Source organism: Pseudonaja textilis, chromosome 6 (assembly GCF_049901715.1).
Source record: "Pseudonaja textilis isolate UNSWEBS1 chromosome 6, rPseTex1.2, whole genome shotgun sequence".
In the NCBI taxonomy this organism is placed as follows: domain Eukaryota; kingdom Metazoa; phylum Chordata; class Lepidosauria; order Squamata; family Elapidae; genus Pseudonaja; species Pseudonaja textilis.
In genome coordinates, this window is record NC_141995.1 from 31025908 (window position 1) to 31040864 (window position 14957).

The 14957-nt window shown below is 34.2% G+C and overlaps 1 protein-coding gene across 2 annotated transcripts; it reads left to right on the forward strand.

Moving 5' to 3' along the window:
- Positions 1-36: 36 nt before the first annotated feature.
- On the forward strand, positions 37-13939 carry MFSD8 (major facilitator superfamily domain containing 8). Of its 2 annotated transcripts, XM_026698025.2 has the most exons (12): positions 37-464; positions 2908-2999; positions 4024-4067; positions 5560-5800; positions 6491-6604; positions 7053-7197; positions 8274-8332; positions 10094-10202; positions 11493-11627; positions 11869-11972; positions 12056-12312; positions 12987-13939. In XM_026698025.2, the coding sequence occupies exons 1-12, from the start codon at positions 394-396 to the stop codon at positions 13200-13202; spliced, it is 1587 nt and encodes a 528-aa protein (XP_026553810.1). In that variant the 5' UTR covers positions 37-393; the 3' UTR covers positions 13203-13939. The 2 variants fall into 2 exon arrangements, with proteins under 2 accessions (XP_026553810.1, XP_026553811.1); XM_026698026.2 differs by lacking the exons at positions 37-464; positions 2908-2999 and adding an exon at positions 3539-3724.
- Positions 13940-14957: the final 1018 nt, after the last annotated feature.

Below are 14957 nucleotides of genomic sequence, written 5' to 3' on the forward strand. Positions count from 1 at the left end.
CCTTGGCAACTTTAAGGCTGGAGGACTTCAACCCCCAGAATTCCTCAGCAATGTATCACTATCCTATGCAGTTGCCTTGACTCGCTTTATTGTGGTTGCTGTTTGGCCACGTGACAATTGCTTTGCTGGCTGGGGAATTCTGGGAGTTGAAGTCCTCCAGGCTTAAAGTTGCCAAGGTTGGACACCCCTGGGGTAGTCCACAGGTACCACTGTCCTATGCAGTTGACTTGACTCGCTTTATTGTGGTTGCTGTTTGGCTACGCGACAGTCGCCTCTCGCCTCATCCCGGAAAAAAACAGAGACGAGGCTTCAGGGGCTCCCTTGGCAGAGGGAAGATTTAGGGTTGGCTCTACGTATACGGGAGGTTGAAACTCGGACATTTCGAAGTTGGCAATGGCTGCTGCTGTTCTGGAGCCCTCAAGCAGCGAGGACTGGGAGCAGCCTCTTTTGAACGGAGACGAAAGGTGCATAGATGGGCGACCGCGCTCGGCTCTTATTTGCCAGAGGGAGCCTTTTCGGCCTGAAGGAGCGGGATGTGTGTGAGGGGATCCACTTGGACTCCAGAAGCGATGGAGTCACAGTCCTCTGTATCGGCAACTCAAGTTGTCTCACGTTGAAGGTGCTGGGAATTGTAGTATAAATGAATTCAGCTTCCTTGTAAGCTGCTCGCCTTGGTGCGTAAGGAGAGGCCTGTAGTAATCGGTGTTAGTGAGATTAGCCTTGAAACTCAGATTTACGAATTTCTGTATGAATATAAGAAACCAAAACAACTAATGGTGGTAGTAAAGTATATAGGCAAGTAAAATCGGTGGTATCTGTTTAATATAAGTGATACAGGTATTTGTATTTATGTGTAACGTGTTTTATTAGCGTTGTATATCAGATTGCATGACATCTGAAGATGGCAGAGGCTAAATAAATCTGTGTTAAAGAATCTTAATCAACCTTTGACCTACTGTCTGTGGCATTGTTAATAAAATATGTATCGAAGGTCAAGGTGGTTTATTGATAAGGCACAGGTGTTTTTGTATATATTTAAATGGGGTGTGTGTACTTGAAACAGACTTCTTGTTTTTTGTTTTTATATTTAGATTTCTTGAGTTTTTAGACTATTGTATGACAAGGGTCTCCAACCTTGACAACTTGAAGACTTGTGGACTTCAACTCCCAGAATGGCTGGCTGAGGAATTCTGGGAACTCAGGTCTACAAGTCTTAAAGTTGCAAGGTTGGAGACCTCTGCCCTATGCCAATATTGAATAGTGTTTTTTAGGGTGTTTATTGCATAACATTGTTTGTGAAAGCCAAATCTGACTCTAGGTTCTGCCTCAGTTTACCTTCCCAATAAGCAACTGAGTCGGAAGATCATTGAAAAGCAGCTTATTAGGGTACCCTGATAAAGTGGAGAAAATTTTGAGTTCCATGTTCCCCTCCTTTTTATAATTAACACAAAGAAAGTGTAAGAGGAAAGTTGATTGGACAGAATAAAAGCAACCTCCTCTTTGCATAGGAAATCAATTACATGCAGTCAAACATGTTATATATTTGTATCCTATAATATTTCACAATGTTCACTAAAATGAGGTCTGATGTCAGAAGGGGTGTAATTGTAGGGAAAAGGGTTATTTAGAGTTCATAAAAGAGATAAGCCAGACCCAAGTTGTACTAACAAACTTTTCTTATCTGGTGGTAGTCTCCAGCTTGTTCATCAGTTTAAGAATGTTAAAAGTTAATAAATCTGAACATAATTTTAAAAGAGAAAATAAATCAAATTAAAATACAAGGTAACTATGTTAGTTAAATAACAAAACCCATGTTATTTTCCCCTTATTTGAGTGTATTAAGTGTATATATTTTTTATGTTTTTTTTCTTTAGAGGGAACCCTGATTAATCATGGGGAGTAAATTTAGTGTGGCACCTTAAATTCTTGACAATCCAAGCCCTCCTATGACCCGTCTTAAAGCACAATACTGTAGATGCTTTCTGTCCAGTGTAAAATAGAGAGGAGTTATGACTCCTGATCTTGCAAATATTTTTGTGTATGCAGCCTAGGTCTGTATTTATATATTTATTCTTAATAAGTTTATATAGCCACCCAATTTACAAATTGTGACTGGGTCATCATCTTGTTTCATAGAGGATTTTTGCAAATTGCTTGCCAATATTTCTAGTCCTAGCCTACATCAAAGGGGTTGACATCAATGTTAAAAATTTCTTCAATTTCTGTGTTTCCTCATGACAAAGTTATTGCCTGCTCCCTCCTTAACACACCAGAATCTCAACACCTGCATTGTTCCTCCAGGTCAAAGGACCCCATATCACCTCCAGATAATGTAACCACTTTTTTTAATGCATTTACCCAGCATTCAGTGCCCTTGTGCCAGTTATCGAGCTGCTTCCCGTCTCCAAATCATACAAACGTATAAATCTGACAGTTTACTTTGTTCTCAGCTGGGATAGCTGGAAGTCTAAATACGATTAGGGAAAGGAGCTGATATCTACATTCCAATCAACTCTATCCTCTAAACATTTGCTGTAAACTTCTTAATGCATAAACTGCTGTCCAGTATGATTCCCTACAACTTATGCTCATGTCTTTGATATTTTCTACCCAAATTTAGGATTTAGCATTTGTCCATATTGAAATTCATTCTGATGTATTTGTGTCCAATTCATGCTTTGTATAGCAATTGGTGAATTTGACTTCTGTAAAATAGAACAGGGCATTGCCAATACATGATGACATGCATCAGAGAATGATTTCAATCATACCAAAATAGGAATAAATTATTAAATGTAAATATAGTAACATATAGTCCTAACACTTCTTGAGTTAGAATTTGTTGAAGAATGGCGAATATTTGACACATTACCATTAATCTCATTAATATTACAATATTGTTTACAGATCTAAGGATGTTATGGAAACATTGCAACATTACAAGAGTCGGTGGAGATCCATTCGAATAATGTATCTTACAATGTTCTTCAGCAGTGTTGGTTTGTAAAATTGGCTAACCAGTCATTGTTTTAATATAACAGTGTTATGTTGATTAATTTGATATTAGTTAAAATGTGTAGAAATTCTTATATAGCAAACTATTTTATTTAATTTTTTTGGCTCATTTGTAGGTTATACTCAGTAATCTATTCAGGATTTAGCAAAAACAAAATAATACTAGACTATAGCATTATCAACTAACCCCAAAGGAAAAACAACTGTCACAATAAAAATGCTCAGGAACTTGTTCATAAACATGTAGGGACCAGGTGGAATTATGCCTGGCTGAAGCAAATGTTCAGCAGAATCAATAGCATGGTTCTATTTCCAATATATTCTGCGTCCATGCTGATGAAGATAATGCCACTAAGTATCTGTTGTAATATGTAAAATAATTTTCAGCATATTGGAATCTGATTGGGCTAGATTTTCCATTATTTTCCTCACTTTAAAAAAAAAAATGGTCAGTGTTCATAAGGTCTCCTATGTAGTTTGCCTGACTTTTTCATAATATTGTGGTTTGTGATAAAATGGTATGAAGTACCTTCTAGATTTCTGGATCACCTTGTATAATGGATGATAACTAATGAAGTCTTTTGTGGGGTTTCATTAAAAGAAGCAGAAGAATGTGTACAATGCATTAAAGAGTTTTCACAGTGATATAGTACCATGGAAACAGTTCCACATATGCACCTACCATTGACTGAATTCCTTTTTCTTGAAGGTAGATATTTTAGGATGATACATATTCACTTCTGTAGTTAAACTGTATAACCAAGTGTCATTGGATAAGGTGTAGCTTTGTTATAGATAGTTTAGTTTTCTTAGAAATATCATTAACGTTTGCAAGACAAGGTTAAACATTCCATCTAAAATTATTTGGAGTTTTTGAACTTTTTCTTTTTCCAAAATAACATAACTCCATTTTTTTGTATGGAATTTTGTATTTTTATTTCTCTGAATATGGTCAATAGATGACAAAAAAGTACTGGAGAAAAATAACTAAACTACTTTATGTTGCAGGTTTCTCTATTGTCATTATGTCAATATGGCCCTATCTTCAACAGGTTTGTGAATTACCTAAATTTTTACTTGTGTGAGACTAACTTAGGCATCTGAGAGCTATAGTGGTATGGTATCGTGATTAAAGCACCAAGCTAGAAACTAGTTTACTGGGAGTTCTAGTCCTGCTCTCAGCACAAAGCAGCTAAGTGACCTTGGGCCACCCTCTCTTTCAACCATAGAAAGGAGGCATAGGTAAACCAGTTCAAAAAATATTGCCAAGAAAATGTATATTCCCCCATCTTTCCCCTCTATTAATGAAATAGTTTTAATTGAAGGGAATGGATTGCAATTATTTCCTGGTCTTACATAATAATTTATGGTTCTGATTTGATTTTTTAAAAATCCAGATTATGGAGGGAGAATTGTATGCTGCTTACAGTTATTACAATGGCCTTATAAATAAAATATTTTTGTTCAAAGATTATTTTACATAATATACAGATAGTCATTGACTTACGACCACAATTGAGCCCAAAATTTATGTTGCTAAGCGAGACAGTTATGTGAGTTTTGCCCCATTTTATAACCTTTTTTAGCACAGTTGTTAAGTGAATCACTGCAATTAAGTTAGTAACACATTTGTTAAGTAAATCTGTCTTCCCCATTGATTTTACTTGTCGGAAGATTGCAAAAGGTGGTGCCATGACCTCGGGACATAACAACCATCATAATTATTTTCTGGAGAAATATAAGATGGTGAGATATAGGAGAGCTTAGGTTTTAGTGTAATGGTGCAATCAGTTGCGTTACAACACAGTTAAAGAGGACAAGTGCCATAATTTGCAGAGATTCATGTTTTGGATAAGAGGAACAGCTATAATAGAAACATACCGAAGTGTAACAGTTTAGGTGTTGGACTAGGATTTGGAGGAACAGGCTCACGCCCACTGTCAGTTATGGAAGCTGATTGGGCGACTGAGCCAATCAACATCCTCACTCTAACCTATTTTAGAGAATTGATGTTTTGATTGCCATTTTTAGGTTCTTGAGCAAAATATAAATCTAAATAATAAAGAAAAAGAAGAAAGTGCATGACATCAATCGTTCAAAATATTTTTTGCCATTGATCCTTTTCAAATTGTACCAGCCACCCAATGATATATAAATTATTCAGCAACCATTCATTTACCATTTGGAATGTATATCCTTATCTCCTTATGGTGATGCTGCTAAAAATCCTATTGTTGTAACTATTATGTGGGCAGGTAGTGCTTCATAGACTAGTTTTAAATTTAAACTTCAGTCTCTGTCCATGTTAGTTTAACAGTGTTATTCCATAAGTTATTAATCAGCTTAATTTAGCAATTAATAGTCTGCAAGATGTAATATATAAATGCTGGGTCCTCTAATTTAGTCTTGTAATTAAAAATGTTCTCTTCTTTAACATTTACCTATACTTTAGTAGCATAATATCTGTTAGGATTGAATATTTTTAATTATGGTGTCCTACTGATTAATAAAGTATTGCTGAAATGGTGTTTATGGTTTCCGTAGATAGATAAAACTGCAGATCCAAGTTTTCTGGGCTGGATTATTGCTTCATACAGCATTGGTCAGATGATAGCTTCTCCATTCTTTGGAACGTGGTCTAATTGCAGGCCAAGAAGAGAACCTCTCGTGGTTTCAACTGGTATTTCAATAGCTGCCAATTTCCTCTATGCTTATGTCCATTTGCCCCCTTCACACAACAAATACTACATGCTAGCTGCTCGAGCATTGGTGGGGTTTGGTGCAGGTAATTTTAGAAATATTTAAAGTTTGCTAGATTAGTACGGTAGTTATATGTATTTAAGGCAATTTAGCTGTTCGTTAGAGAAATCAAAATCTCAGGCCCTTGAGATATTTCTACCCCAAGTTGGCACTCAAAACCTCTTGAGTAAATGTATAATGCTGATTGTCTCAACATATAGATTGAAAGGTTTTCCAGAATCCTACTTACTAATGTTTGTGCCATGGCTTTCTGTAGGATTAGAAAATCAAAATATAATATTCTAAGTAAGAGACTCATCAGAGTAGTAAAGATTCCCTGAGATATCAGTTTAAAAGTACTTGTCATATTTTATGGATTTTTCTCATATGAAAAAAATTGCAAGGAACTTACTACCAATCAAAGGCAATTTACTCAGATTTCACACCTGAGTGATGCTATGAAATAATTATTCCTGATTAATTTCAAGTTTCTAAAAGATTTTCTGAAGCACATTGATATTTCTGAATAATTGTTTTCAAGAGAAAGGTTCTTTTGCATCTTTTTAGTTATTAATTTCTGTAGTAACAAGACCTATTAAAATAGATTTGGTGAGCAGACAAAATACCAAGATTTTGCATACTATCTTGTTGGGCTTTTAACTACCTTATGCATATGGTTAAAATATATATATGTGCCTTAGGTTTTCCAGATAATCACTGTTTTGTTTTGTTTTAGGAAATGTAGCAGTAGTTCGCTCATATATTGCTGGTGCCACCTCTCTTGATGAAAGAACTAATGCCATGGCAAACACTAGTGCTTGCCAGGCAGTGGGATTCATACTGGGACCAGGTATAAATCTACATTGTATTCTCAATTTCTTCAAGTGATTCAGTTGCGGGAGAAAAATATTTTAATCTATGTGTACACATTTAAACTCCAATTTGCTACATAAAAACATAGTAAGAGTAGAGAACTATTTATAAATGGGGCTTGAGTTTTAAGGAATAGAATGTAGTGCCAATTTGACTTCAGACAATTTTCATTTAGTTTTTTTACAGTTTATTAATAAATAAAATTTGAAGCAGTGCTTGTCAAGGAAAAATATTAATATAAACTAAAAGAACTATGTAACTTATTTGGGAGTTTTTAATCAGAAGTTGAATACTAATTCTTTTTTTTTTCATTTATTTAATTAGATTTTCAGCTGCTGCAATAAAATTTCTATATTTTTTTTATAACTAACATCAGGTATACTTACTGTTAAAATTCAGTTGTATAAACTTATGTTTTCTCTTAGTTTTTCAGACTCTCTTTTCACTTATTGGGGAAAAAGGAATTTCATGGAAAACAATTTATCTTCAACTGAACATGTACACAGCTCCAGTTTTATTTGGAAGTCTTTTAGGAATTATTAATATTGTTCTGATAATTGCTGTATTTAGGTAATTAGAAATTTAAAAAATTGTTAATATTTATAAGAAAGGTCTTTCAATTTGTACATAAAATCTCTGTTCAGAATAGAGTAGAATAGAAATAGAATAGAATAGAATAGAATAGAATAGAACAGAACAGAATACTTTATTGGCAAAGTGTGATTGGACACACAAGGAATTTGTCTTGGTGCAAATTCTCTCAGTGTACATAAAAGAAAAGATACATTCATCAAGAGGCAAGAATTATAAAGTACAACATTTAATAATAGTCATAGGGTACAATAAGCAATCAAATCATACTAGGAAACAGTCAACATAAATCGTAAGGATACAAGCAACAAAGTTACAGTCATACAGTTACAAGTGGGAGGCAAAGGGTGATAAGGAGTGATGAGAAGATTAACAGTAATAGTAGTGGAGACTTTGTAAATAGTTGGACAGTGTTGAGGGAATTATTTGTTCAGCAGAGTGATGGTGTTTGGGGAAAAACTGTCCTTGTGTCTAGTTGTTCTGTTGTGTAATGCTGTATAGTGTCGTTTTGAAGGTAGGAGTTGAAACAGTTTATGTCCGGGATGTGAGGGATCTGTAAATATTTTCACAACCCTCTTTTTGACTTGTACAGTATACTGGTCCTCAGGCAGGTTGAAGGCAGGTTGATAGTAATTGTTTTTTCTGCAGTCCTAATTATTCTCTGAAGACTGTGTTTGTCTTGTTGGGTTGCATTGCTTAGTCCATTTAGTTTCTTTAGTTCTTATTATGAACCAAGAAAAGAACGAAAGGAGTAATTTGTAGATTTTGTACTTGTTTTTAGTATTTCTTGATCAATAATACTGTGATAGATCTTAGTTTGATAAGTTTATTAAATCTTATCAATGAGTATAATTCTCTAAAATAACATGCAAGTGCTTCTATTCTATTCTCAAGTTATTTATGAAGAGTGTTTATAAGACTTTATCCATAAAACAAGATGTTGCATAATTGAATTAACAAAGAATTGTGCCAGATAACATTGTTTCAACACAAACTGTCAATTATATTGAAAGTTTCTTTGGTATATTCAATTATTGTTGTTGTTTAATTTTTAGAGAGCATCATGTGGATGACTTGGGACGACCACAAAATAGTATTAATACTGAAACTGAAGGTAATTCGAAATATATTTTAATATACTTGCTAATATAGGTAGGAATAGTGTCAAATCATAATGTGCAAAGGATGTAGGTGATAGGTTTTGGGATATATATTTGAAGTCTGAGCAATTAATTGCAACTTCAAATCAAATTTATTAGATTTGGTGATTCACAAGCACACACTAATGGTTGCAATTTATTGTGGATAGGGATATAGCTACAGTGAAAATGAATTCCTGTGTCAGTATTATTACAATGCAGTTTCTAGATAAGTATTAATATCTAAATATATACTAAAATTCTAAAGGAAAATATGAAGGAATCTTAAAGTATCAAATTCTAAACATGCTGCAGAAAGTGAGCAATGTACCTGATCTTTGTAGACCCCTCTATATTGTTAATGAAAGAAAAATCTTTCAGCCCAATTTGGAAATAACTATTTATTTATTAGATTTGTTTGCTGTCCATCTTGCTCTGGATGGCTTATAACATTAAAAGCCAATAAAAGCTAAATAAATAAGTAAAACAGGCATTTCTAATAACAATAAAAATTACAATTCAGAGACAGAGAGGAAGGGAATAAGAGGTGCAGATGGGGAAAGTAGGATCTTCTCTTAATCCATCAACCATCTCCAACATGATACATCACCATTGGGGCCCCAGGCCAACTGGCAGAACCAGGTCTTCAGCCCCTTATGGAAGATCAGAAGCCTGGGACTGGATCTCATCTAGGGTAGCAAGATATTCCAAAGACCGATGCCATGGCAGAAAAGGCTCTTCTCCAGGATCCCACCAGCTTAAATTCCTTGACTGATGGGACCTGCAGCATGTCTTTTCTGCCACTATGGATGAGGCAGGCCATCCCATTGGGATGAGATAGTTCCTAAGATAACATGTACCCATGTCATGCAGGGCTTTAAAGATGATAATCAATATTTTGTATTGTATCTGGAAGCAAACTGGCAGCTAGTGCAGCTCATGGAACAGCAGTGTAATATGGGCCACTACCCGCAACACCGCAGCAGTTGTAGCTTCTGAATGCTCTTCAGGTATAGCCCTATATAAAGCATTTTGCAGTAATTCAAGCATCAAATGACCAAAGCTTAAGAGACTAAGTGCAGGGACTTCTGACCCAGGAAAGGGTGCAACTAATGCACAACACAAAAGTTGTGTAAAGATCCTTCTAGCCATGACTGCTATCTACACTTTGACAAGTTATTAGTCCAAGAGAACTATCATTGTTTAGGCAACAGAACAAAACAAGTGTTAGGTCCACAATTATACTCTTCCTGGCATAAGTCACTTTCCAGATTAGGAAACTTCTGAAATTGGTTGAACCACAGGTTCTGATTTCATGTACATCAGAAACTTATTTATCAAGTCCCAGATATCTTCTGCTATGATAATGCGAGGAGAGAATGCATAGCTTGAATTGTATTTGTCAATGTGATTAACAAGATTCATGAACTCTGCTTTTTTCATGCAAATATTGCAATAAATTGGAAAGGTGCAGCTAACCAGAATTCTAATGTACATGCTAGATTCATTATCAGCTGTAGTGCCATGATGTAATAAATGGGAAATAATACTTAGCTATAGCTTTCTGTCTTGTTCTGCCATTAAAAGGGAGCTAAAGGAGCTGCATGTCCTCTATGTCCATAAATCTCATGAATATTGCATGAACTAAGATTTTCTTAAAATAACTAAAATAATTGCATCTATATCAACACTATGTAGATCTTTATTTTATTGGCTACCTTTTATTTAAAATACAGAAAATAATGAAGTGGTTCAAGATAATCAGCGATACATTGATCACGTGGCTGTGGTATCAACAAACTTTCTTTTCTTTGTTATCCTATTTATTTTTGCAGTTTTTGAAACGTAAGTATTTGGTTTTTTGTATCTTTAAAAAAAATATCTTTCTTACATTTCTTCATAATTTTGTGAACAAGGTCGGCTGCAACAGCTTTTTCTTACTACCATAACAGATTTAATACATCACTTTCAGCCTTCCTATTATTTATTTATTTATATCTCGCCTTTATTACTTTTTAACATGTAACTCAAAGCAGTGAATATATCCAACACACCTTTCTCCTATTTTCTCTCACAACAATCCTGTCAGGTGGGTCAATCAACTGGCTGTCCTAAAATAGAACTTGAATTTATGGTTTCCTGATTTCTAGCCTGTATGTATAATTAAATTAATTTTATATTCAGAATTCAGAATAAATCACAAGTTAAGTTTTTAAGAGAAAATTTCACAGAAGGATTACACATGCATTATCAGAGAGAAATTTATCAAGCATATACTTTAGAAAATAATTTATAGTCCAACTGGATAAAATAATATTGTTCTAGCAGTAAATATAGAAATGGCATCTCATAAAATCATGTTTTTATCTAATTATATAATTCATACATATTCAACTATATTCTCATACATTTCTAATTAGAATTTTTTCTTCACATAGTTTTATATAACTATGTCAATTTTCTTGCACTTGCTACTTTTCTTCATATACTACCCTGTTTCTCCAACAATACGGCCTCCCCCAATAGGAAGTCCCAGCATGTTTTATAGGCATGAAATGAAATTAAGCCCCTCCCCCCAAATTAAGGCCTATATTAAAACATGTGAAATGGGGGGAATGGTGGGGGGGCTTGCTGTAAGGAAGTATTTTTGTTGCACACCTGGATATGGTGCTACCTGCGTTGACCCCGATACGAAGTGTCCCACCAACGCTGAGGTCAACATCCAAGCCGTCGCCGCCCGCCCGAAGATGCAAGGGTGGGAAATAAGTCACCCCCGAAAAGACGGCCTAGCCATTTTTTCGGGGCTCAAAAACAAATAAGACCTAGCCTTATTATATGAGAAACACGGTATATTTTTTGTGAAATGTTAATCTCTTTCAGTGTTCTGCATAAAATTTTATTATAAAAACTTACAATTTGTATTTTAGTCTTTATTTTTTCCCCAAGGACCAATATTTTTCTTTAAATGATTTTGAATTTGAAACATTTCTATTTGTAACACTTGCTTTTTGTAATATGTTATTAGTACAAATGCTTCTTGCAGTTTTTATTCTCAATTAGATAGTTGGTGAACACTGAAATTCAGAAAGTTCTCTACTATATTTAATGTAATACATCTTTATTATATTTTTTTAGCATAGCTACACCGTTAACAATGGATATGTATGCGTGGACCAGAAAAAAAGCGGTGTTTATCAATGGCTTAATTCTTGGTGCTGTTGGCATTGAATCAGTGGTTGTGTTTTTATCAGTTAAAGAACTTTCTAAAAGGTAATATGTTCAAGTTATATTGTTTCAGTACAATATTTATTTCCACAAAATCTGATTTCAAAAAAAGGGATAAGTCCTAAAATACAAATGGCTGTGGGTAAATGCATTTCTCCAATAGTGATCTATTTACCTAATATCACTGATACTTAAATCATTTCAAACAAAGGACTCGGGTTTTGAATATGGAAAATTTTCCTTGAATAAAATATGGGTACTGTAATTTTATTTCATTATTCAACAGGATTGGTGAACGTGCAATCCTTTATGGAGGTCTAGTCTTTATCTTGGTTGGATTCTTTGTTCTGTTACCTTGGGGAAATCAGTTGCCTAATATCCAATGGACAGGTATAAATTTAAATGTTTGAATTATTTTAAGATCTTTGATGAATACATGTGGCCATATATGGTATTTATTTGTTTATTTTCAGACATAAGGAATAATTCTACTCCAAGAAGGATTTTTGGTGAAACCTTTGCATTTTTGTGGATGTCACAAATTGAATTTTCATCCAATACTACATCTGAAGCAACAGGATGTCCTAGTATACAAACTTGGTGCAGTTATACTCCAGTAATTCATCTGGGCCAGTATATCACTTCCGACATTCTAATAGGATTGGGTTATCCAGCCTGTAATGTGATGTCATATACTCTGTATTCAAAAATTTTAGGGCCAACACCTCAGGTAAGATTTAAATTTAGGCAGATTTTTTTAAAAACAAGTTTAACAGTTTTGGAAAATAAGTTGCCAAGTGGTAGATTACTGAGCTTGGGACTGTTTTTTGTCTTGCTTTGGTTAAGGGATAGACCTACATAGCATCAATATATTTTATCATCTAGCTCACATGATTTGGTGCAATATAGCTATGAATTGCTTCCTGTAATGGTCTGTCTTCATCAAAAAACTTTTTTATCCCTTCAGATTATCAAAGTTTTTAGTAAAGCTGAGCTACTGAATGTTTTGTGCATGAGAGTCAGATTTTTTTCAGGACAGCAATAATTTACTAAAAGCTATTATTGTTATCCTACAGGGACCTGGCTCTTCCATCAGGCCTTGGGCAGAAGAGTTTCATGAATTTATGAATATGCTACAATCTGTTTTAAATTTTGTATTTCCTTAAAGATTGATAGTTTGTTCTTTTAATATTATACTATTTTTAACTTAGCTTATATGCCACCTTGAGTTGTCTGACAATCAGGCCATCTCAGAAATCCTAATATTGCTACTGCTATTATTACTAATGATGATGATAGTGATGCTAATTTGCTGTCAAACTGGGAGAATGATAGTAGATTTTGTTTGAATATTTCAGGATTAAAACCTGTCATTAACACTAAACTCAATCTGATCTATTTTAGGGTATTTATATGGGATGGCTAACTGCTTGTGGAAGTGGTGCACGTATTCTGGGCCCGGTATTTGTCAGTCAACTCTACAGTTCCTTAGGACCCCGCTGGGCATTTGGTTCCATCTGTGGAATTGTCGTTCTTTCTCTCTTACTACTTGAAGTGGTGTACAAAAGACTTATTGCATTTTCAATCAGATATGAGAGCCTACAAGAACAGATCTCCTAACTACCTCTGCTCAGTCTTGTTCTACTTTAATCATTATTTGCTCTTTTCAGTATTTTGCATCTTTGGCAGATGGTTTATAGAATTATCATTCACCTTGACTGATAGTACTTCTATCACCAGATTTATATCAGTTTAATACTGGAAATCTACTGTGATACAGTAGATATTATTATTTTGGAGCATACTTTTAAGAGATGGCACTAGTTCTAATTATACACAATGGATATACAATATTTAAAATACATTGATTCTGTGAATCGTGTCTTAGATGAAACTTTTTAAACTTTAAAAGGCTATTTATTCTAACAAAGTTTTATGAGAATGATTAATATTTATGCATTTTTATCATTGGTTGGCTTTTTAAATTGAATGTATTTTAAGTAAAACATAGCAGAAATTAATGCTGATATTTTGTAACACATAATTTATTTTGGGATTTCCCACTCATTCAATGTATATTTTATATTTTAAAAACTGGTTCAAATAATATTAATATTAATAATATTAATGGTTCAAGATTAAAAATAAAAATAGTGTATGTTGATATAGCACTTGTAATAGAGATAAGCACTGAAACTGATAGAGTCCTCAGATTTAATAATTGGAGGCTACTGAGGTAGATATCTAAGGTTTCCACTATTATGCTAAGAATCTAAGTCAGTGCTTTCCTCAACAGTAAAACTTTAACCTATTATGAAATGTCTTCATATTAAACTGAAAAAAACTTTAAATGGTAATTGCCCAGTGTTGAAGTTACCTTTATTCCTGATTGTGCAACAGTGTAAGCAAATTGATTTTAGATTTTCTTAAAAATTCAACCTTTTTCATCTTAAAGCTATTTTGCACAGTTCCATATCTCATAAGCAGGACTTCCAGATCGCAAATCAGAAATCTGGTGATGTCAGATGTTGCTGAGACTCAGGAGGAGAAATTGAGATAGCGCATCCCTGGTGATGTCACAGAGGTGGGGTTCTCGTTGCATAGCACATCCTTTCATTTATTTGTAGATCGCTTACATGACATGTTTGGTAATAAGATTTTGGTTAGGGGTATAGAAAATTGTGAATTCATAAATTGTTTTGTACTTGACACAGCTGGTATCAGTTGATTGTTCTCTTAAATGAGTTTCATTCTGAAACAAAATGAAATACTATAGGGCTATCTGGTTCCAACTAAATACTAAAGTGTGGATATCAGGGCTGAACTGTTCGGTGGGAAGGTAATGAGAATGGGGAAAAGTCATAGATAGTAATGACAAATCAGGAAAGCAGTAGGAAAGGAAGGAAAATATTAGGAAGACGGCACAGTGTGATGTAACAGGCCATGTTGACATATCACTATCTATGGTCAAACAGGGAACGGAATGCATTGGAAGATGGTGAGGCAAGCCATTATTTGGGGGGCTATATTACAATGGAAACTGCAAAAGGGAAACATGTGCCAATCTTGCTTATTCACTTTATAAAAATCACTCTAAACTCCTATTGGTTTTGTTTTATCCAAAACCTGGTATGATAACAATGCTCAAAGATCAAAGATTCTACTGAAGCATAACTCATCCAGAATGGTTTGGGAGAATAGGTGTATCTGAAATTTGAAAAACTCTTTTCCATTCTGTACACACCTGTTTCCTTTTGTTTCTGTTCATCTAAGTCAAAGCATAATCAAATAAAAGTCTTCATATTATTATGTTCGATATATAATATACTTGCATACATTTCATTTCCACATTTTTTTACTTAACTATCTACCAAC

Bases quoted from the DNA above. Each gene is read 5' to 3' on its own strand.
- MFSD8 (XM_026698025.2), top strand. From the start codon at position 394: ATGGCTGCTGCTGTTCTGGAGCCCTCAAGCAGCGAGGACTGGGAGCAG. The intron at 7,198-8,273 runs GTAATTAGAAAT...TTTAATTTTTAG, and splicing joins CTGATAATTGCTGTATTTAG to AGAGCATCATGTGGATGACT. The intron at 12,313-12,986 runs GTAAGATTTAAA...GATCTATTTTAG, and splicing joins TTTTAGGGCCAACACCTCAG to GGTATTTATATGGGATGGCT.